This window comes from Artemia sp. Qi Xiang Cuo, chromosome 14 (genome assembly GCF_049724085.1).
Source record: "Artemia sp. Qi Xiang Cuo chromosome 14, ASM4972408v1, whole genome shotgun sequence".
NCBI classification, from domain to species: Eukaryota; Metazoa; Arthropoda; class Branchiopoda; order Anostraca; family Artemiidae; genus Artemia; species Artemia sp. Qi Xiang Cuo.
The window spans coordinates 37,063,987-37,089,643 of record NC_142807.1 but is presented as its reverse complement, the minus strand read 5'-3'; the positions used below and the strand labels follow the sequence as shown (position 1 = coordinate 37,089,643).

General features: G+C 33.3%; 1 protein-coding gene across 3 annotated transcripts in view; it reads right to left on the bottom strand.

Moving 5' to 3' along the window:
* Positions 1–25,657, bottom strand: part of LOC148944419 (mitochondrial S-adenosylmethionine carrier protein) — a 177,131-nt gene that overhangs the window by 81,273 nt on the left and 70,201 nt on the right. For 2 of the 3 annotated variants that reach the window (XR_016142803.1, XM_089099733.1), the window contains exon 5: positions 23,191–23,329. Coding sequence is in view for 2 of the 3 variants with exons in the window: in XM_089099733.1 (XP_088955859.1) it covers positions 23,191–23,329 (139 nt within the window). In the remaining variant the exon portion in view is untranslated. Of the gene's footprint in view, positions 1–16,930; positions 17,089–23,190; positions 23,330–25,657 lie in introns of those variants that run through there. The other variant, XM_089099732.1, reaches the window with a different exon arrangement.

Sequence of the window (25,657 nt, the reverse complement as noted above, 5' to 3'; positions counted from 1 at the left end):
TAGACTTAAATGAAGATATTTATGCAGAGTTTCAACTATCTATGTCTAAGTTTGCTAATGACAAGCTATTTTCATGCGAAAACACACAAAATCAGAAAAAATGTTCAATGTTCCTTTAGTAACTACGCAATTATACTTAAATGAAGATATTTATGCATAGTTTCAACTAACTATGGCTAAGTTTGCTAAAGACAAGCTATTTTCTTGCGAAAACACAAACAAAATCAGAAAAAATGTTCAATGTTCCTTTAGTACCTACGCAATTAGGATAAAAATTAAGATATTTATGAAGAGTTTAAACTAGCTATGGCTAAGTTTGCTAAAGACAAGCTATTTTCTTGAGAAAACACACAAAATCAGAAAAAATGTTCAATGTTCCTTGAGTACCTACGCAATTAGGATAAAAATGAAGATATTTATGCACTGTTTCAACTAACTATGGCTAAGTTTGCTAAAGACAAGCTATTTTCTTGCGAAAACACACAAAATCAGAAAAAATATTGTTAGGTTAGGTTAAGTTAGATTAGGTTAGGTTAGCCTACGTACGCGCGCATATAGGTTAGGTTAGGTTGGATTAAGTTAGGTTAGGTTAAGTTAGGTTAGATTAAGTTAGGTTAGTTTAAGTTAGGTGAGGCTAGGTTCGCCGACGAACGCGCGCGTACGTAGGCTAACCTAGCCTAACCTAACTTAACCTAACCTAACTTAATCTAACCTAACCTAACTTAACCTAACCTAGCTTAATCCAACCTAACCTAACCTATATGCGCGCGTACGTAGGCTAACCTAACCTAATCTAACTTAACCTAACCTAACAATATTTTTTCTGATTTTGTGTGTTTTCGCAAGAAAATAGCTTGTTTTTAGCAAACTTAGCCATAGCTAGTTGAAACTGTGCATAAATATCTTAATTTTTAGCCTAATTGCGTAGGTACTAAATGAACATTGACCATTTTTTTCTGAGTTTGTTTGTGTTTTTACTAGAAAATAGATTTTATGTAGAAAACTTAGCCATAGATAGTTGAAAATGATCATAAATATATTAATTTTTAGCCTCATAGATTATTTAATACGGGAAAACTTAAAATTTTTTATGATTTTGTGTTTGTTCGCAGTAAAATAGATTGTCTTTAGCAAACTTAGCCATAGTTAGTTGAAAATCTGAATAAATATCTTCATTTAAGCCTAATTGCGTAGGTACTAAATTAACATTGAAAATTTTTTCTGAGTTTGTGTGATTTCACATGAAAATAGCTTTTCATTAGCAAACTTAGCCATAGATAGTTAAAACTCTGCATAAATATCTTCATTTCAGTCTAATTACGTAGATACGAGAGTACTAGTGAACATTTTTTCTGATTTTGTGTGTTTTTGCAAGAAAATAGCTTGTCTTTAGTAAACTTAGCCATAGCTAGTTGAAACTGTGCATAAATATATTCATTTTTAGCCTAATTGCTTATGTAATAAAGTAACTCTGAACATTTTTTCTGATTTTGTGTGTTTTCGCAAGAAAAATAGCTTGTCTTTAGCAAACTTAGCCATAGCTAGTTGAAACTCTGCATAACTATCTTCATTTTTAGTCTAAGAGCGTAGGTTCTTTAGCAACATAGAACATATTTTCTGATATTTTTTGTGTTTTCTCAAGAAAATAGCTTGACTTTAGCAAACTTAGCCATAGCTAGTTGAAACTCTGAATAAATATCTTCATTTAACACTAAGTGCGTAGGTACGAAAGGAACATTGAACATTTTTTCTGATTTTGTTTGTGTTTTCGCAAGAAAATAGCTTGTCTTTAGCAAACTTAGCCATAGCTAGTTGAAACTCTGCATAAATATCTTCATTTAAGTCTAAATTCGTAGGTACTAGAGGAACATTGAAAATTTTTTCTGATTTTGTGTGTTTTCGCAAGAAAATAGCTTGTCTTTAGCAAACTTATCCATAGCTAGTTGAAACTGTGCATAAATATCTTCATTTTTAGCCTAATTGTGTAGGTACTAAAGGAAAAATGAACATTTTTTCTGATTTTGTTTGTGTTTTCGCAAGAAAATAGCTTGTCTTTAGCAAACTTAGTCATAGATAGTAGAAACTGTTCATATATATTTACATTTTAGCCAAATTGCTTAGGTACTAAAGGAGTATCGATAAATCTTTCTGATTTTGTTTGTGTTATCCCAAGAAAATATATTGTATATATAAATATTAGAAATATATATTATAAAATCAGCAAAAATATATTAAATTAAGACTAATTTCGTAGGTAATAAAGGAACATTGAACATTTTTTTCTTAGTTTGTGTGTTTTCACAAGAAAATAGCTTTTCTTTAGCAAACTTAACCATAGATAGTTGAAACTCTGCATAAATATCTTCATTTAAGCCTAATTGCGTAGGTACTAGAGGAACATTGAGCATTTTACTTCTGATTTTGTGTGTTTTTGTAAGAAAATAGCTTGTCCTTAGCAAACTTAGCCATAGCTAGTTGAAACTCTGCATAAATATCTTCATTTAATCCTAATTGCGTAGGTACTAAAGGAACATTGAACATTTTTTCTGATTTTGTTTGTTTTCGCACGAAAGTAGATTGTCATTAGCAAACTTAGCCATAGATAGTTGAAACTCTGCATAAATATCTTCATTTAAGCGTAATTGCGTAGGTACTATAGGAACATTGAACATTTTACTTCTGATTTTGTGTGTTTTTGCAAGAAAATTGCTTGTCTTTAGCAAACTTAGCCATAGCTAGTTGAAACTCTCCATAAATATCTTCATTTAAGCCTAATTGCATAGGTACTAAAGGAACATTCAACATTTTTTCTTATTTTGTGTGTTTTTGCACGAAAATAGCTTGTCTTTAGCAAACTTATCCATAGATATTTGAAACTGTGCATAAATATCTTCATTTTTAGCATAATTGCGTAGGTACTAAAGGAACATTGAACATTTTTTCTGAGTTAGTGTGTTTTCGGTTGAAAATATCTTGTCTTTAGTAAACTTAGCCAGAGCTAGTTGAAACTATGCATAAATATCTTCATTTTTAGTCTCACAAGTATGGTATTAATTTTTCTATCTCCCACCAAAAAATTTAGAATTGAACTTTAAATTTATTTATGTCTTTGTGAAATAAAGAACTGAAGTGGCAGCTTTTTGTTTTCTCTGGAGAAATTAGAATTGAAGTGTGTTCTTTGGTAAAGTTCAGAAGAGAACTTGAACTTTCCTTGACATCGTTGAGAAAATTTTAAATTTAACTAGAAATTTTTATCTTCCGGGAAAATAATCACAATTCTTTAATTTATATTTATATATCCAAACAAAAATTATAAATGAAATATTAATTTATTTATTTATTTTTGAAATAAAGAACTGAAGTTTAAGATTTTGGTTTTCTCTGGAGAAATTATAATTGAAGTGTGTTATTTGGTAAAATGCAGAAGAGAACTTGAACTTTCCTTGATATCGTTGAGAAAATTTTAAATTGAACTAGAACTTTTTATCTTCCGTGAAAATATTCACAAGTATGGTATTACTTTTTCTATCTTCCACCTAAAAATTAGAATTGAACTTAAAATTTCTCTATGTCTTTGTGAAATAAAGAACTGAAGTGGAAGATTTTTGTTTTCTCTGGAGAAATTAGAATTGAATTGTGTTCTTTGGTAAAGTACAGAAGATAACTTGAACTATTCTTCACTACGTTGAGAAAATTTAAATTGAACTGGAACTTTTTATATTCCGGGAAAATATTCACAAGTATGGTATTACTTTTTCCATCTCCCACCGAAAAACTTAGTATTGAACTTTAAATTTCTTTGTCTTTGTGAAATAAAGAACTGAAGTGGAAGATTTTAATTTTCTCTGGAGAAATTATAATTGAATTGTGTTCTTTGGTAAAATTCCGAAGAGAACTTGAACTTTTTTATCTTCAGTGAAAAATTTGGAAAAGTATTTTAAATTTTTCATCTCTTCGAGCCAGATTGAACTTTTTTATCTTCAGTGAAAAATTTGGAACAGTATTTTAAATTTTTCATCTCTTCGAGTTAGATCTGAACTAAAGTCAAAAATTTTTATATTATTTGGAAAAATAGAAATGATCAATGACTAATTTCTTTTTCATTGAGAAAATTCAGAAGAGAACTTGAACTTTCCTTCACTTCGTTGAGAAAATTTTAAATTGAACTAGAACTTTTTATCTTCCATAAAAATATTCACAAGTATGGTCTTAATTTTTCTATCTTCCACAGAAAAATTTAGAATTGAACTTTAAATTTCTTTATGTTTTTGTGAAATAAGGAACTGAAGTGGAATATTTTTATTTTCTCTGGTGAAATTAGAAATGAATTGTCTTCTTTGGTAAAATTCAGAAGAGAACTTGAATTCTTCTTCACTTCATTGGGAAAATTTTAAATTGAACTAGAACTTTTTATCTTCCGAGAAAATATTCACATGTATGGTATTACTTTTTCTATCTTCCACCGAAAAATTTAGAATTAAACTTTAAATTTTTTATTGTGGAAATTAGAATTGAATCTTGTTCTTTGTTAAAATTAAGAATAGAACACAAATATTCACGTTCATAGAAAATCTTTTCCTATCATCTATGAAAAATTTGGAGCAAAAATTTATATTTCTTCATCTCTTTGAGAAAAAAAATTTGACCTGAAGTGAAAATTTATATATTATTTTTGGGGAAAAAGATTTGATCAATAACTTTTTCATTTTCATTGAGAAAATTCAGAATCGAAGTTGAACTTTTCTTCTTCCGGGAAAATATTTGGAAGAGAACTTTAATTTTTTTCATCTCTTTGAGAAAGGTCGGAATTGAATTTAAGAAAATTTAGAATTAAAGTGAAACTTTTTATCTTTATGGAAAATAATCACAATCATAGTATAAATTGTCCTATCTTCTATGGAAAAATTTAGAATTGAACTTTAAATTTTTATGTCTTGGTAAACTTAAAATTGATATGGAAACTTTTCATTTTCTCCGGAGAAATTAGAAATGAATTATGTTCTTTGATAAAATTCAGAAGAGAACAAGACATTTTCTATCTTCTATGAAAAATTTGGAACTGTATTTTAAATTTTTTCATCTGTTTGAGAAAAATCTAAACTGAAGTGGAAAATTTTTATATTATTTTGGGAAAATAGAAATGATAAATAACTTGTTTCATTTTCATTGAGAAAATTCAGAATCGAAGTTGAACTTTTCTTCACTTCTTTGAGAAAATTTAAAATTAAAGTGAAACTTTTTAATCTTCATAGAAAATAATCACAATCATAGTATAACTTTTCCTATCTTCTATATAGAAATTTCGAACTGAACTTTAAATTTTTTATGTCATGGCGAACTTAAAACTGAAGTGGCAGCGTTTTATTTTCTCTGGAGAAATTAGAATTGAATTGTGTTCTTTGATAAAATTCAGAAGAGAACTTGAATATTCACGATCAAAGTATAACTTTTCCAACATTCTATGAAAAATTTGGAACAGAACTTTAAATTTTTTTCATCTCTATGTGAAAAGTTGGAACTGAATTTAAGAAAATTTAGAATTAAAGTGAAACTTTTTATCTTCATGGAAAATAATCACTAACATAGTATAACTTTTCCTATCTTCTACAGAAAAATTTAGAATAGAACTTTAAATTTTTTATGTCTTGGTGAACTTAAAACTGAAGTGGAAGCTTTTTATTTTCTCTGGAGAAATTAGAATTGAATTGTGTTTGTTGGTAAAATTCAGCAGAGAACTTGAACTTTTCTATCTTCTATGAAAAATTTGGTATAGTATTTTAAATTTTTCATCTCTTTGAGAAATATCTGAACTGAAGTGGAAAGTTTTTATATTATTTTGGAGAAATAGAATTGATCAATAACTTATTTCATTTTCAATGAGAAAATTCAGAATTGAAGTTTAACTTTTCTTCTTCCGAGAAAATATATTGAACAGAACTTTAAATTTTTTCATCTCTTTGAGAAAGGTCGGAAGTGAATTTAAGAAAATTTAGAATTAAAGTGAAACTTTTTATCTTCATAGAAAATAATTACAATCAAAGTATAACTTTTCCTATCTTCTAAGGAAAAATTTAGAACTGAACTTTAAATTTTTTATGTCTTGGTAAACTTAAAACTGAAGTGGAAGCTTTTTATTTTCTCTGGGGAAATTAGAATTGAATTGTGTTCTTTGGTAAAATTCAGATTAGAACTTGATCTTTTCTATCTTCTAAGAAAAATTTGGAACAATATTTTAAATTTTTTCATCTCTTTGAGAAAAATCTGAATTGAAGTGGAAAATTTTATATTATTTTGGGAAAATAGAATTGATCAATAACTTATTTCATTTTCATTGAGAAAATTCAGAATCGAAGTTGAACTTTTCTTCTTCCGGGAAAATATTTGGAACAGAACTTTAAATTTTTTCATCTCTTTGAGAATGGTCAGAACTGAATTTAAGAAAATTTAGAATTAAAGTGAAATTTTTATCTTCATAGAAAATAATCACAATCATAGTATAACTTTTCATATCTTCTACGGAAAAATTTAGAAGTGAACTTTAAATTTTTTATGTCTTGGGACTTTTCTTGTTCCGGGAAAATATTTGGAATAGAACTTTAAATTTGACTCTTTGAGAAAGGTCGGAACGTAAAAAGTTAAAAAATACCATGTTAAAAAATTCAAGAAAGTATTTACAAATTGGGGAGGGGACTCTTTGAGGTTGGAAAATGGGTTTAGGAATGACATTATGAATGTAACTTGTTCAGAAGATATAATAAAGCAATAAAAAAGTATTAAAAAAAAGGGAGCGGGGACTCTTTGGGGGGCCCGGGGCGGGTGTTTGGGGGACCCTTGGGGGAGGGTGTTCCTTCTGTGTCTCAATGCACAAAAAATATTAAAAAAATGGGGGGGGATGGGGAGGGGAGGGGAGGAGGGGAGGGGAGGGGAGGAGGAGGGGAGGAGAGGGGGAGGAGGGGAGGAGAGGGGGTTGGGGGGAGGGGGTTGGGGGGAGGGGGAGGTGACGGTGAGGAGTGGGGAGGAGAGGGAGAGGGAGGGTGGGGGCCCTTTGGGAGCCTGGGGGACCTTTGGGTGCCGGTGGAGGGCCTTTGGGGGTCCTGGGGGCCGGTTGAGAGCCTGGGGGACATTTGGAGACCGGGTGAAGGCCTTTGGGACCCCGGTGGTCTTTTGGGAGCTCGATGTGCCTTTGGGGGGCCCGGGGGGGGCCTTTGAGGGTCTGGGGGGCCGGTGGGAGCCCTGGGAACCTTTGGGGACCGGGGGGTTCCTTCTGGATTGGGGTACGGGGATTGGAACCCTTTGGATGGGGGTAGGGCGATCGGGGCCCTTTGGGGTTGGGTAGTGGAACTCACGACACTGTTCAAATAGAACTTGTTTACTATAACGACCACACTCAAAACCTCTTCTCAAACCCTTTTTAAAATCATCTTTTAAAAGGTCTCTAACGGTTTCGCCGAAATAATTCCGTAACCTATCTAAAACCGTTTCGCCCAAATAATCCCCAAAAAGTAATTTCTGTGTGTTCCCTTTGTTTTTTGGCATTTCTGTGCTTTCACATTTCAAATTTCTAGGAAACCCTTTCCTACGTTAATCTCTTCATCTCATAAATGTTCCTAGCTAAACTATTATGGTTTCGATAGAATATCAATTTACCTCTCCGACTTAAAGCTCCGTGAAGCCGTATTTAAAAATAGAATTTCTATCTCTTTAGACTCCCGCATAATTCCAAGATACCAAGTGATGTCATTTATGATTCCTGACACTAAAGATCAATGAAGCCCTATTTAAAAATAGAATATTAATTTTTCTCTCAGTCCTAAAGAACATTTATCCCTCAGACCTAAGATTAAAGAAGCCTTAATGTTTCTTAAGTCCCTCTTCGTGAATGAATAAAGTCCCCGTCAAGTATTTAAATTCATCAGGCCTAAAGATTAATTAAGCATTGTTTGTTTCATAATTCCCCCCTTCGTGAATCAATAATTTACAAAGTCATTATGTAAATAAACTTATCATGTTAAGCTAACAAAACAACAATGAAGCCATGTTTGTTTCTTAATTCCCCCCTTCGTGAATTGGCTGAGAAGGAGGATGTAACCGACTCGCTGATTGGCTGAGAAGAAAACACGTGATCTAACTGTGTCCGGGAAAGTCATAACATTTTAGCTCGATAGCAACAACATCAAATACTATTTCTGGACACCATGACATTCAAGATCGATTACGCAATCAAGTTCTCGGAACTCCACTTCCCCCTCGAGTCCCAGATCAATAGCATTGTTCCCGTTAGAATTCAATGCGCATGTGCAACCTTTGCCCCGGAGTTATTACACATAGAAACATCAAATAAATTGACCTTGGAAAAAGAGGTCATTGACCCCATTACGCAATCTTTCGCCCTTGAGTGGCTCTGCCCTTATTAGGACTCCCGTCAGCATTAAAAATGCTGACATGACCACGTGGTCATGACACGACTCAATAATGCATCTCTACTATCCCAATACACACAGAAAAAGCGAATCAAAAAATTGCATTGATATCAAATCTATAAGATCCAAGGCACACATGTTACCTTATTTCAGAAAGTGTTGTTACCCAATGTTGCCCTGCAACTATGATGCAAGGGCGCCGGCAGAAAATTTCCCAGGTGGGGGGGGGGGCAAACACCAAAATAAACGTGGTGGTTGGGTGACAGGGAATATATTTCAGGAATTTTTTTTCGTAGGAATAAGTTTATTTTTAAATACTTTTAGGAAAAAAACTCTCAAATAAAAAGAGCAATTAAATTGCCTGGAAAATGAAACAAAGTAAAATAAATTTTAAACCACAAGGATTCCTAGCGAAGGTATAAATTTGTTTAATCAATAATACATATGATTATTATGCATCTAATCTTAAAAGGAAATCAAACTCAAACCGAAATTACAGAAAGATTGCTTTGGTAGATTATAACTGATGTAGACTTGTCTTTGTGCAATTTCCTACGCCTTAGAATAGTTTACAGAAGTAGTAGAGATACTCAAAAATCATCCTGCCTGCATGCATAAATATTCAAAATTCTTTCAGTTTATTTATACCAACCCAAAACCAAAAATCCGAGAAAATTTGCCTGATTTGTGGAAAAAGGACCCCCCCCCCAAAAAAAAAACACAGCAAGTGAGCTTATTGAAAATCTCTTTACATCATATCAGAGAACCCTACCGTAGAAATTTCAAGCTCAAATCTTCAAAATGTGGAATTCCGCATTTTTTTTTTTTTTTAGAAGAAACATCGTCGATGCATGTTTATTTGTTGTTTTTTTCCCACGGGTGATTGTATCAAACCGAAGGTCCAAGATAATTCGGAGGGAGCTCATTCAAACGTAAATTTCAAGCTCTTTTTTAAGTGACCATACATATTAGGGGAAAGTTTGCTTTCTTGCTATTTGAGGGCACAAAACTATGACTTGACCCCGAAGAGGATGAATTTGCAATAAATTTAGAATTCTGAGAAGCTAATTGACTTAAAATTTAATACTTTTACTATATTTTACTTCTAGTTGTAAATACTATAATATACTTTAACTATATTTTAGGCTTTCTAGTTGTAAAAGAAGTAATGCCACGCGGTGGAAATTCTGGATTCAACCAAGTTGATTTGCTTTTTTTGTAATGAAAATAGGCTACGTTTAGCGATCTGTGATTGCCAATCAACTATAATGAGGGGGGTGAGTCATTGCTTAGGTGTAGGTAGGGTAGATTCATAAAAAAGTATATTTTAATGGACACACAGCTTACTCTTCACGAGGCTTCAAATAAATACTGAAAGAGGTAGGGGGGAGTAGGAATTAATTAAATTTTTTAGCTAGCCAGCAAAAATGTTACATTCCCATTTCTACCAGCACAGAGGTGGAAATTGCAAGGCAGGTCATCATCAGCCCCACCAGGAAATTTCTTTGGAATAAAAACTTTTGTTTTCAACAACAAAAATTCTTAGTTTTCAACAATTTTAAATGGTGTTATTTTCTTTTCTATTTATATGAAGTACTTCAATTTATTTAAACATATATGTATGATGTGTGTGATGAAGATATATGTGATGTATTTATCGATAAGAAAATCCCATTGTAGAGGTTGTGATGGCTTCAGTTATGTAGAAGATCAAGATTCTCACAGAATTTCCATCCATACAAACAATAATACTTCTTTTCTTCCAGCGGAAATTCCTTTGCAGTAATATTAACAAGGACTTCTTACCAACGTTACTATCAATCGCCAATTTTGTAAGTATATTCAAATTTTATCCAAAATTGAAATTGAAAATATAAACGTAGGACTTACAATTATCGATTTACACATTTTAAAACCAATTAACAAGTGATTTAAGGGACAGATACCTCATACTATATCTTGGTTAGGCCTGGGTTTGATTTGGAAAAAAACAGAAATTAAATAAAAAAAGAACTTTTCAACTGAAAGCAAGAAACAGATTTGAAACGTATCTGAAAAGATTATTCTTCATATGAAGCGGGCTGTCTCCTCCTGAGCTCCTTACTCTTTAGTGTGAAGTTCGGCTTTTTTCCGAATTTCTAAGAAAATTTACAATTGGAAAGATAAGATTTTTAAAAAGCACTAAAAATACTTTTGTTTAATGAACAAGGTGTTGAGATGGGAGCAGTCCCCCTTACATACAGAGTAATTTATACTTGTTTAAAGCTTCCTCCTTACTTTAGTTGAAAACCCTTTTCTATTTGTTTAATTAGATTTCACGAAACTGTAAAGTTTTACGAATACAGTACTTTTGGTAACGCAGAAAAAACGATCAATATTTCAATGATCTCTGTTTGGATTTTGATGAGTAATCAAACAGTTCGTGGTAAAGGCTTATCATGATGATTTCAAATATATAAGTTTCATTAAGTTTAGTTTGACCCATCAAAAACTACGAGAATAGGAAAATTTGTCCGATTTTCTAAGAAGGGGGAAAGACCCCCTCAGACTCACATTAATGAAAATTACACCATCAGATTCAGCGCATCAAAGAATCCTACTATATAGGTTTGAAGTTCATATCTGCAAAAATGTGGAATTTTGTAATTTTTACCAGAAGAGAAATCACAGATGCGTGTATATTTGTTTGTTTTCTTCCCAGGGGTGATCGTATCGACCCAGTGGGTTCTACATTGTCGAGAGAGGATTCATTATGATTGAAATGAAAGGTTTTAGTTCCCTTTTTAAGTGACCAAAATAGTGGAGGAGGAAGATCAAAGCATTCCAATTGAAGTCTACTACCATAGGGCCATGACAAAATATAGAATTAAGGAAACATTTATATATTAAACAATTTCCCTTTTTTACTCGCAAATAAGTTGAATAAGAGTGAAAATTTCTATTAACAATTATAGCTATGTTTGTGGAACTAATTTTTTGATCAGTTAAAATTCAGGGTCTATCAGGAGGCAAATCTCTGTTTTAGAATATTTATATTAAACAGTTTGTAGTAACAAAGAAAAGCAAGGAGTGAAACGGCTCAATATTAACCGGAATTGTAAAGCACATAATTTTAATAACAACAGATTGTCAAAAGAACTGGATTTCTGTGCTAATTCCTAATATATAAAATTCATTAAGTTTATTAAGTAGCATTCATCTAATTTTGCTTGGTACAGGTTACAAGCCTCAGAACATTTGCTAGATTTTCAAAAAAAAAGCCCCAAAAGTCGAGTAACCCGAGAACTCAACCTTGGCAGCACCAGGGTTCTCCAAGGCTTAAGCGTGAACATATATTAAAAGATTAACAATAAATTAAAACAAAAAAGTTTCCGGAAAGAAGTTTTTCAAAGAAAAGTAAAGAACCATATTAGAATTAAAACAAGCAGAAATAAATCCCTATAATAATTTAAACTCGAAACGACTAGAAATAAATATTAAGGAATAAATGAAACTCAAACCAAACAGAAACTAAATAAACAATCATGGCAAACAAACATACAAAATGTGCTAATATAAATGAACAAATAAATCTTAAAACGGGTAAAACTTAAATCAAATAATAAAATCAAAATTAAAACGAAGAAAAATAAATACAAACAAGAGTTTGGCTACTGCTCCCTTCCCCTCCCCTAACTGTAAATGTCTAAAGCCTACCGGGTCATTTGTGATTTATTGAAAACGAATTATGTTACAAATATCTTCTTTTGTGATTAAATCTCAAACTGCTGAGCTTTCAGCATAATATAATTATGTATCAGATATTCCATTTAATTTTAATATTTCTTTCCAAGGACTGTTGAAGTTGCGTAGTTTTGAGTAAAACTGAAAAAAATACTTACTGTAGCAGTACTAAAGCAAAAGGCCAGATAAGATCCTATTTTTATTGCTAGTGAATATTCTAGATTGAGATATATTATCGTTTAGGTTCTTCAAGCCTTTTTGCCAGACATTTTGCGTAAGAAATAAGTGGCGTCGACCAATAGTCTTGGGATTCTAGCCTGCCCTTAATGAGGAAGGTTTAATCTTCCATATTGTAAACTTCAAATTTTCGCCCCTTTTTGTCCAAGTTTGAAGCTGAAGCTGAAGCTGAAGCTGAAGCATTTTCTTGACTAAAGCACTTCTTCTCTTTTTTTATTGAATTTCAATACAGTGGATTACTTAGGCCCTACGCTTTCTAATATTGTTTACTGCAAATTATTAATTGTTTTGTTTTTAGTATGCACAATGTTTTAAATATACTTTATTTCGTAGCTACACCTATAGCTGTAATTGTTCCAATGATCTCTGCATTGAATTGAATAAAAAAAAACAAGCTTTCTCAACTAAAACGTCTAAAAAGAGTTCAAATCAAGGCAAAAAAGTAAAAGCTGTTAAAAAAGAGTGCAGGAAAAAAATTTTGCGCTCGAGTAGCTGCCGCCGCATACGCAACCCCTTTCACTGTTCTGACCACTCTTAAATCATTTACATATAATTATCACTTATCCTTTTATCAATAAACATATTACCAAATTTATCCATAAACAAAGCTTGGCAAAGACAAAGCTATTTTACAATCAGCCCTGCTTAAAACTCAGCAAGTGCAAGGAATGTGGATGATCTTATAACCTGGCCGGAGTTTGCCCCCCCTCCTTTAGCTGAAATTTAGAATCTTCAAAAATCTAGTCAAAACTAAGATAGGCGAACTGATTTCAAGCGTCCACAGAAAAAGATCAGTTTTTTTAGCATAACTTTGTCTTTTTGGTACTATAGGGGTAATTTTTCATTGTCATTTTCAATTAGCTCTAATATTTTTGACCCTGGATCCATTTCTGAAGGTTTCATTCACCTAACTCAACTGCTTTCCACGATAGCAGGAAGTGCCTTAACTACAACTTTATGCTACCCCCTAATTTCATTATTCCTGTTCCCCTGGTTGGTAAGATAAGATTTTTACTTAAAAAAAAAATAGCTATCACAAGCACAAGATTCGCACTTTAAAATGGTTCATAGGCCTAAAGTCTGCAGCATTTTATCAGTTTTTGAGTAGCTTTTATAAAGATTTACTTTCACAAAAAACAACTCAATTCACAAAACTAACGAAGATGGTAACACTAACGTTAACAGACGTTATAAAACCCGTCATACAAATTAACTTCGTTAAAATGAAGTAAATATTAATATAATGAACCCTTATAGTAAAAACTTATAAAAGAAAAGTAAAAAGACATAACAAGGATAGCGATAGCTTTAAAAACAAACAAAAATTACTGGGTAAGTACTGGAGACCACCCCCTCCTTTTTGAATGGACATTTGTACTTTTCTAAAGAAACAAAAGGATCAGTAATGCTATATGGAATGCCATATCCAAATCCATGGGTATGGATCCATGGAGGAAAACAAAGACGATACGTTGCAAAACAAAAAAAAAAACTGAGTAAAGTTGCTGAAATAACCAAATAATGCAATATACCAGTAATGTAGTAGAGCTAAAAAGTTGAAAAGCTCCAAAAAGACGGTCTTTATTTTTAACAAAAGATGCATAAACAATCCAAAACCAATGTCCAATGGGAGATATCATAAACAGTTCGTTATTCCTTATTAAGGATGCAATAGGAAGGCCAAAACAAGTGACATGATCAACTAGCTTGGCCCTGTATTACTGAGAAAAATACCTTCGGGAGGTTTTCGCTAAAACTAAGGGGGAAACACCTCCTAAAGGTCATAGAATCTTAACGACAATCACACCATCAGATTCAGCGTATCAGAGAACCCTACTGTAGAGGTTCCAAGTTCCTATCCGCAAAAATGTGGAATTTTGTACTTTTTGCCAGAAGAAAGATCACGGATGCGTGGTTATTTGTTTGGTTGTTGTTTTATTTTTTGCCAGGGGTGATCGTATCGACCCAGTGGGTCTAGAACCTCGGAAGAGGGCTCATTCTAACGGAAATTGAAAGTTCTAGTGCCCTTTTTAAGCGATCCCAAAATTGGAGCGCAAATAGGCCCCTTCCCACGCCACTTTCTCCAAAATTGTCCGATTAAAGCTTTTAGATAGCTATTGTGTTCAACATATTTTAAAGGCCCAATAACTATGTCTTTAGAGATAACATGACCTCTCATAGCCCCTGAGGAAAGGTCTTTAAGTTATAAAAATTGCCCATTGTTTACATATAGTATTTTTATTGTGAAGTATGCATACATTTTTCGGGTGGGGAGGAAAGGACGAATTTTCTGCTCTAGGATTTTACACATGGAGAATTTTCCATGAAGAGGGAAGTTTCCAGGGGATGAACTTTTCAGGAGTAATTTTATACTGGGGGAATTTGCCAGATTTTCTATACGAAATTTCTTTCGTATGTCTTGCTTTTTCTATACCGACTCAATTTTACGCGTGGAATTTTTAAGGGTAATTGTCCCGGGTAAATTTTCTTCAGGATTAAATTGTCCAGATGGTATTTTCGTCAGGAGGGGGACATTTCCGTGGAGGTGGAACCAGATTTTCTGGCGTCATTTAAAAAGCGATCAGAAAATTAAATAAAAAAAAAAGTTTTTCCAACTGAAAGTAAGGAGCAACATTAAAACTTAAAACGAACAGAAATTATTGCGTGTATTGGGAGGTTTGCCCAGTCCTCAACACCTCGCTCTTTACGCTAAAGTTTAAATTCTGTCCCAATTCTTTAATAATGACTCCTGAATCACAAAGACCCTTTAAATAGAATAAAAAGCTCTTTTAACAGTGATAAAACAGCTTTAGCGTAAAGAGGGAGGTTTTGAGGAGGGAGAAACCCCCCTCATATACGTAATAATTTCTGTTCATTTTAAGTTTTAATAATGCTCCTTACTTTCAGTTGAAAAAACTTGCTTGTTTTTTTTATTCAATTTCGATATAAAGTGACGGAGAGGAAGAGGCACCTTGACGAGTGTCTTTCTCAACACCAACAAAAATATCAGGTGTAAATTTTTAAGTAGAGCCAGGGCCAGACAATTTAGGAACGAAAGGGTTACTACCCTTGGATGATGCATGGGATGCTAGCCGAAATTGAGGGATCCAATGTAAGAGATATTAACCCTATGTCGTTTTACATAAAGTAGCATAGTGGCGTGAATATGCAATTCGAATGCTTTACACACATCAGGGTCAACAATCATAACAGTTTTGACAGTCACATCGACACCAATCGGAGCGTTGGTGGCTACGGGCGATACGTGGACGCAGTCCATAAAATATTAGAATCCGAACTGATTAAGAGGTGTATTTAAAAATTTAGATAATCAATAAAAGGCAATTCAAAAATTTACAAACTGTATAAGAAACGGAGTATGGAGTATGGAGGTTCAGTTTTAGACTGAACCAAGTTCACAAAAAATAGATCTAAACATGTAGACCCGAAGGTTAAATAACTAAAACTAAATCTCTTACTTTTGGTTACAATTTTATTTATTAATTATTTATGAGGCGAACTTGCAGAGTAGAATGATAGCTTTTCAGTAAAGCTGAGAAAGTTATTTCAGCATTACTACTCAGCTAAACCAATCCAAGTGGATTCTGTTCACCGCAACTTTTGTTAGAAAATAAACTATTTCCCAGATACTTCAGCCACTGCTGAAAATTCTAAGTTAATCAACTGCAAAGACTTTAATTCATTAATGCAATGAAAATATTGAGTTCAGCATTTTGAAGCACGAGTATTAATAAAATGTTTAAAAAAAAGCACAAACAACATTAGTCCATTTTGGTGGTAAGTCTCTAAGTATGAATGAAATCAAAATCCAATTTTTTTTTTTCAATATTTGAACATGTTCTCGTCATCAATCCAAAGAAAATTAGCAAGATACCTTTTCTCTCATGTAGTTGTGGAATACTTTATCCTGGAGAAAATTTACATTAACTGAAAAATTAGCATCATCAATACATTATTAAGGTGCCAAAACAATATGTTCTTGTCAACCTGTTTAACATTTTTAAATGTTTTCCAAACCGTTGGTTGGGAATTTCACCAAAACCCTTATTCTAGTTTCAGTGTTGAAGACTTAAAATGACTCGAACTTCATCAACTTCTTGTTTTAATTCAATAACGTAGGAATTTGTAGAAATCTAAAATTCAGCAACTTAGCATCTTATTAGGCTAAAAAAAAAAAAAAAAAAAAAAAAAAAAAAAAAAAAAAAAAATCAACAACAGTAAAAAACAAACTAAAACAAAATAAAAAATTAGCACAAGAAATATAGGTGGCTTGCAGTTAGACTGAAAAAGCCATAGTCATCATTAGTACCGAACTGAGTCGTCACATGGTAATGACATTTCTGATATTTCTGTAGGATGGAAGGTTGAATTTCTAGTCTCCTGTTATTTTCTATAGTCTTTGTTCTAGATCCGAACGAGTCTTTTACTACACATGATAGTTGATTGTTTGGAATAAATATCTTATGGTACACATGTTTAAATGTTAAAAGTTGACTAATCCGAAATTTGAAAAGAAAAGATCCTAGTGTATGAACTTGAATATAATTTAAAATATGTACAAAACTACGAAACTTGTCTCCCAGCACTTCGAGAGTCAAAATACTGCTTCGCTTTTTCAAAGACACCAAGGAAAATTGCACCGCCTATGGATATCCAAAGTACGCGTGGAACCATACCAGAAAATAACCTAAAAACAAAATTTTGTAGACCTTTAGATTACGCCACATATAGAATAGATTAGGAGGAGACTTCAAACGAGAAAGCAAAAAAAGATAAGAACATGAAAAAGAATACAAATTGACACGAAGTTTAGTTTGGGCTTTACGTTTTCTATGTTTGGTTTTGTATGAAGGAAGAGGCACCAGAACAGCACTGGGTTTTGAACATTTAAACATGGCAAACATTTCGGTAAAACATAATAGTTTACTAGAGAGTTTACACGGCTCGGTGTCCAATTGTCTGCCTATTCTGTAGGTATTTGGCAAATTCCAGATGGAGGCTGTTATATGTTTAAATCAGTGACATAAGATTATTGCTTACGGTTACTTAAAGGAATAACATCAGATACATAAGGTAGAACTTTGTTTCAGAAGAAAATATCTCTAATGAAAACGGAACGCTAATAAAGGATATACTAAGGAATGAAGATTCGAATGAAGCTTGAAAAAAACTGCGAAAAATGTTAAAAAAGCTTTTGATGAACTGAATTTAATGCCTGATATCTACCTTGAAAAATTTAAGAAGACAAAAACGATTGATCAGTCTATTTACATGGTTCCAAAAACTGTAGCCACTCATAGCACAAGTGCTGTTAGTGAGACTAATGAAGTTGTAGGACGATTAAAGGCGACAGAAATAGAAATTGCTCGCACTAAGGATAACTTAGGAAAGGACATTGAATCAGAGGTGTTAACTCGCCTAGCTACGATTGATGAAACGAAATTCTCGGTTGAAAACATTGTTTTAGAAGATTATCAATCTATTATTGTGGAATGTACCCCAAAATTTATTGAAATTTAAAAACAAGTGAAGTATATGATAAATCACCTTGAATCTCTAGATGATAGAATACTTCGGATTGAGCGGCGTATAGATGATGTCGACCAAGACTCGAGACTAGATTCGCTCATGTTCAATGGTGTTAAACAAAATCCAAATTCGGACCTGAAAATTACCATGTTAAATTTCTTCCGAGGAAAGATGGAACTCACCAGAATAACTAATGCTGACATAAAGAAAGTGCACCGATTTGCCTTTGGAATTTCTGCACGGCCTGATGAAATTGCCCCTATATTGATTAAATTCCGTGACCGAGAGATTTCGAAAAGTACTGACGCACCTAAGAAGAAACTTGCAAAAAGGGGTATTTTTGTTTCGGAAAACCTAACCCGCCAGCGCTGGGATATTCTGAACACAGCTCGTGAAAGATATGGCAACAAGTGTGTTTGGTCTGATCAAGGCCGAATTTTTGTCCGCCTTCCGAATGAGAACACTCCACGTAGATTTTGGTCAATCGAGGACATGTTTTAATATTTATTTTTTTTTCTCTCTCTTTTTTTGCCTTTGTTTTTCTGTTCTCTCTTTTTTTATATGTATTTTTGGTTTTTGTTTGTTATTAGTAAGGAATGACTGAGTTTGAAGTCGTGAAATTTAACCTCGAGGATTATCTATCTAGAGGAGTTGCCCATTATAATGATTTTCCGATAACCCAGTTAAAGCCGACAAGAAATAGTATTTATCTGCGTGCGCCTTATGATTTGTTGTCACTTCAGGATGACCAATGTCTACGTTTATGCTCGTTGAATGTGCATGTTACATCAAACAACCTACATGTGAAGAATCGTGCTTCGTTGGGCCGTGGTGGCATTGCGCTCTTGGTGAAGGATGGGATGAGGAGTGGTATAAGAAATGATCTTAGTATATGGAGAGAAGACGAGGTACAATTTTCTGCAGTAGAAGTAGAATTTAATAATAAAAAAATGTAATGAATAGGGTGTATAAACCGTCCAGTGTTCACTTGTGTGAGTTTACAGATGGATTTGAAGAGCTCCTAAGAAAAGTCCCAAATGGTGTTAGTCATATAGTGATGGGTAATTTTAACTTTAACTCATTGGATCCTTCAAGTCAAAATGGCGATTTTTTAAATTGTATGATACCAAATGATATTAAATTCGCTTTTCAATATTCCGACAAGAACTACAAGTCAATGTGCAACGATAATTGACGTTGTCTTTGTTCGTTCAGTTGATTTGGACTGTAGTTTTTCTGATGTGATTATGTTTCCTGGGTCTGATCATGTTCCACTGTCAGTCGCTATTAGTTGTGATGTGAAAAGAAACCGGAAAAAGAAACTACAAATTCGGCTGATGAAAAAAGCACATATCCAAAAGTTTTTAGCAGAAGTAATTGTAATAGACTGGATCTCAGCTTTCGATGAGAAGGAATGCCCTATAAGAGCCCTGGATCACCTTATGAAAGTTATTACCCCTATCTATGACAGAACATAGCCAGAAAAAGTCACTAAATGTAATAATCTTGTCCCCCATAGATCATGGATTATAGTGGCTACAATTGTGATAAAAGAATTAAGAAATCGACTCTACGAATAGCGTATGTATTCAAATAACGGTAAATAATTGTTTTTATTAGAAAAGCCCTGGACTGTCCCAAATGGAAATAAAAGAAATGCAATGCCTAATAATGTCTGATTACGCAATGTCTGATTAGGGTCACAAGCTGGAGGAAAGCAAAGGAAATATGAGAAAGATGTAAATGATTCTCAATTAGAGCAAGGATGGCAAGGGAAAAGATGCCATAGCAGATATTACTTTAGGTGGTTCCAACCATGATAATACAACTGTAATTGTAAACAAATCTGCAAAGTTTTTCTCGAATATTGATTCTAAAGTGCAATCTAGTGTTATTGATAAATATAATGAAATGCAGTGCAATACTATCAGTGATGTCTGTGGTGAAACATTAAATATGAAATTCCAGCCGTGTACATGTGAAGAAGTACGGAAAGCGGTGCAGTCACTTATGTCTAATTCTGGTGGTGTTGATGGTTTGTCCCTCCCAGCTCTTAAAGTGATTTTAGGATATATTCTTCCCTGTCTAATGTTTATCATCAACATTTCTCTAGAAAAGGGAAGGTTACCGGAGCAGCTTAAGGTGGCGAAGGGCATTCCCCTCACAAGGGTGGTCGTAAAGCAGACATTGAAAACTGGAGATTCATATAAACTCTAACTATCCTTTCAAACATACCGATAAAACGAGTGCACAAATGACTATATAACTTCCTTCCGACTAACAATCTATTGAGCCAGACATAGTTCGGGTTTCGTAAGGGTCACTCCACGACACACGTCTTGCAGCACCTGGTTCAAGGTGTAAACTGTTCATTAGACTCAGGTGTCATACCTATGTCTATTTTCATTGACCTCATAAAAGTCTTTGACATGGTTGATTTCAAAGTGTTGCTTTACCGAATGAGAAATCTTGGAATCAAAGGAATTTGTCTAAGATGGCTTGAGAGTTATTTTTATGGTAGGTCTCTAAAAGTTGTTTTAAATGATGTAGTCTCATCTTCTTTTCCTGTGAGGTGTGATGTGCCACCGGGCTCTGTGCTGGGTCCCATACTTTATCTAGTTTATGTGGATATGATGCGCTTTTATCTGCAAGATGTATGTATTATTTCCTTTGCTGATGACACTGCGTTAACAGTATTTACAAACTCATTTGACGTTTAAAAAGAAAAAGTTAATAATGACCTGAAATGACTGAAGCTGCATGTGAGTTTAAGTTTTCAATGTGTTAACGTGAAGAAGACGTTTTCTCTGACATTCCGTAAAGTGGGTGAGTCTGTTGATGTAACCGGTAAAGTCGTGCTGTGTGGAAAGCCTGTTGCCTAAGTAAATTCACTGCGGTATCTTGGTTTCTTCATTGATTCTAATCTCACGTAGAAACTTCACAGTGATACCATTTCAGCAAAAATTGCACGTGGACTAGGAATACCTAGAAGGGTGAAGGATGTTCTGTCGCCGAGTACTATTCGTACGATATATTATGCAATCATTTACCCGTATATATCATATGGATGTATCGTGTGGAGCAGCAACTTTTATGGGAACTACAAGCGTGTGCAAGTGTTACAGAACAAAGCAGCAAAAACAATTGGGAAGAATATACAAAATGTGAAAGACATCAGTGCCTGTTTCAAATCCCCAAGGCTGCTTAACGCTGGGCAGATAAGAGACTACCAAGCCACGATATTTGTTTATAATTGTGTAAATAATCTAGTCCCGCAAATTTTTAAGGAGTTCTACTGTTTCAACAGTGATTTTCATGATTATGATAGGAGAAGCTGTGATAATTTGGCCGTGGAGCTTAAAAATAGTGTGGGATCAGGTTTTACTTTAAAAAGTATCTTGGTTTTTCTGTTTGGAATTCACTTCGTGTGAGCGTTAGGGCGGCTGAGCATCTTCCTCAATTTAAAAACAGATTAAATGAGTATTTTTGGGGGAATTAGTTGTTTAATGTTTTATTAGTTGTTTAAGGCTTTTTTTTTGGGGGGGGGGAGTTGGAGGGAGGAGGAAGCTGGGCGGGGGAGGAGTGGGTTGATGGGCTGGGGGAGGAGTGGGTGGATGGGCTGGGCTGGGGAAGGCTGGGAGTTGTATTTGATGATGGTCATTGCTCTGGAAGTATGTGAGTGAAGGGGATTGGCTAACTTTTTTTTATTTTTTCCTTATTATTTGTTTGTGGAATTGATTTATTTAATTTAGGTTAATTCAGGAAGAGTTATGTATGTAATCGTTACGCGTTAGCAAAAATTAATTATTTTCCCTAGCGTAGTGGTTTCTAATTATATTGACTTTTTTTCTAATTATATTGGCTTGATTTTTTGTTTATTTGATGAAATGAAACGTAAAAAAAACCGAAAACCTAAAACCTAAGGTGAATCTATGTCAAGAAAAACATTTTTTTTTTTACAGTTTTTCTTTCGGGAGAGTACACAGGAATTTCGCGGGAGGCGCAAAATGTTTGAAAATGACTTGACAGCAGGAAATAGCGTTGCAGCATGTTCAATTAACAAAAAACATCTTTCCAAAATAAGGACTGTTGGGGCTACCGGTATTCTTAACAAAGATGCTAGACCCCTAGTTGACAATCGATAAAAGAATGTTGAAAAATCACTTTTAGAGAGAAATTGAACCCTCCTCTGTTTCCAACAAAAATTCTTGAAATGAAGGGCCATCTAAGTCTGCCACTTCAACTCCCTTAGATGATAATCATTCACATGCTCAAAAGCAATGAAACGTTTGGTGAAACAGAATTTCAACAAAACTCTGATCATAGACTTTCCACTGTTCGAAGAAGAGACTTAAGCAATCCAAGGAAGTACACTACTCTACCAAGGATGCTAGACCTACCCCACTTAACACTATAACGACCATAATGGACTACCTAAATATTGAATATTATTAAGGTAGTTTATATCCCTAAGAGCCAATCATACATAGGATCTTTACAATTTAGCAACTAGCCAAACTGTAATTCAGAAATCAGAATAAAATGATACCAACCAAAGTTGAATGACTTTTTACGGCTTATAATAATCAATCTTAATGATTTACTCAATTCAATCAATCCGTATGATATATAAGTCAATATGTCCAAATGTAGGTACATGCCATGCAACTCGAGAAAACTACTTTTTAAGCACCAAAGTTTTCCCGGGCCTAAATTTCGTAAATGAGGATATTTATTTGTCTCCAAGACAAAGGCACACTCACAAGACAGAATGATAGCTTTCCCTCACCTTCATCTCCGAAGAAGAAACATATAGATGAAGTGAAAAATTTCACAACACTGCAAAAAAAGGCACTTCTGGAGTATTGTTTCTTTAAAACCTTCGATACCCTTTGATGTCAGAACAAAAGAAAGCGAATGCTAAGAATCCGTGCCTACTTGAATCCTCAATATAATTAATACCTCTATGCTTTGTAAGGACAGATGTTTCTCCAAAATATTTTATTTTTATTTTTTCATCCAAAAGACATCAGACATCCAAAGACATCAGACATCCAAAAGATACCGTCATGAATTTAATCAATTAATTCAAGACGAAGTTTATAAAATTCATCAGTACAGTAGATTTAAATTAATTTCAGTATTCTGTCAGTTTTCAGTAGATTCAATAGTACAGTAGATTTAAATTAATTTCAGTATTCTGTCAAAATTTACAACAAAAAAAATTATTATATAAAAGAATGAAATAAAAGTTACAAACCCTTTAACGCCTGAACTGCGATACACATATTGTAGAACGGACGCTATATTTGATTTGGCCATAACTGAATCCTTTTTTGCGAGCATTATTCGCGTTTTAGCGACATCAAGTGGTGTTGTTAACGCAGCAGCAGTTCCACCTTAAAATAAAGCGCATCTTAGTCGCCTTTGGATAAAATAGGATTTGCCTGAATACCGTATTTCGTAAAAATAAAACGTGCAATGGGGCATCATAGTCAAGTTAGACAGTTTTGTCCATGCCTCCCCCCCTGTGCACGTCAGATCCAGAACCAGGCAGCGGTCGTGGGTGCGCTTACCAGGAACAGTGGTGCACTGGTGGTACAAACAAAAAACAGTGGCACTAACAAACCCAACATACATTTGCCCGGCATTCTCGACGCGTGCAAACATGTACAATGTTTGCACCCAAAACATGCCTACACACGTATTTGTAGCTTCATGCTACTTGAAACAATCTATGAGGTACAGATACATTCCAGTGAGAGCACCTGGGAAACATCAACACTTCTCCCTAGTATCCAAATTTGGAATCTCAACTGAGTGAAAAAAAAGCTTAAAGAAAATCTTCAGTATTTAGGGTAATTCTAAATCTATAGCCTTTAACCAAATTTGTAGATTCTCAATTATAATTATGTAATTAACACAATACCTTTTCAAAAAATGAAGCGCTAAATATCAGTGGTTATAGAAAGTTGAAGAAATGATCATTCAATTTTAATTCAACAATTTTTTTTTTGCGAAGTAAGGCATCGTGCTAATGTTGTAATAGTAATTTATTATCTAAAAAAAAGATACAAAATTAATCGGTAGCACACCAAAAGCGTCGCTTGCGAGGGTTTGCTACTAACAAAAAAAAGAAGAAAAAATTGAAAAAAAAACAAAGTATAATCTATAATAAGCAGGAGGGTGAAATCGAGTACCGAAAAATAAAATTACATAAATAATTCATACAAAATAAAACAACATAATATCATTATCCCCAAGCAAAAAAAAAAACAAAAAAAAATAAACAATTACTGTCAAATTTAATTCCATCAATCTCAATCTATTGCGAAGGTATGCTTACCAAGCAACCCCACACGTAGCTCAGATTGTAATTGACTAATGGGTAATTCCTTGGTACTTGGGACAAGCTTATTCCACAGCTTAGCCCCTCTATAAATAACTGAAAAAGCAGTCCTACTAGAAACTAGGCGAGGAACCTTAATATCTCCACTTATCCGAGTTTTGTGACAATGAATATTGGATCTTTCCCGAAATATTCCTGTAAAACAGTCTGGAAGGCACCCATAACAATGCTTATACATAAAAACCAGTGTATAAAAATCACGCAAGCCAACTGAAGGCATTATATTAATGATACTGTACATTGATCTGACGAATCTCGGTTCCCTACTCCACAAAATGATCTAATAGCATTATTCTGCAGTAAACATATTGGGCGAAGTATTGAGGGAAAAGTACCACACCGTACAGACGAACAGTACAAAATACACGGATGTATCCGAGACCAATATTCTAACCTTAAAATATATGAAGGAAAAAAGTGTTTTAATTTAGGGATAATCCCTAAATTCTGGGATAGTATTTTATTTTACTTATAGGTTTTACATGGTACTTAAATGATAAATTTTCATCAATAATCCCAAGGTACTTAAAATATATGAAGGAAAAAAGTGTTTTAATTTAGGGATAATCCCTAAATTCTGGGATAGTATTTTATTTTACTTATAGGTTTTACATGGTACTTAAATGATAAATTTTCATCAATAATCCCAAGGTACTTAAAATATATGAAGGAAAAAGTGTTTTAATTTAGGGATAATCCCTAAATTCTGGGATAGTATTTTATTTTACTTATAGGTTTTACATGGTACTTAAATGATAAATTTTCATCAATAATCCCAAGGTACTTAAAATATATGAAGGAAAAAAGTGTTTTAATTTAGGGATAATCCCTAAATTCTGGGATAGTATTTTATTTTACTTATAGGTTTTACATGGTACTTAAATGATAAATTTTCATCAATAATCCCAAGGTACTTAAAATATATGAAGGAAAAAGTGTTTTAATTTAGGGATAATCCCTAAATTCTGGGATAGTATTTTATTTTACTTATAGGTTTTACATGGTACTTAAATGATAAATTTTCATCAATAATCCCAAGGTACTTAAAATATATGAAGGAAAAAAGTGTTTTAATTTAGGGATAATCCCTAAATTCTGGGATAGTATTTTATTTTACTTATAGGTTTTACATGGTACTTAAATGATAAATTTTCATCAATAATCCCAAGGTACTTAAAATATATGAAGGAAAAAAGTGTTTTAATTTAGGGATAATCCCTAAATTCTGGGATAGTATTTTATTTTAATTATAGGTTTTACATGGTACTTAAATGATAAATTTTCATCAATAATCCCAAGGTACTTAAAATAAATGAAG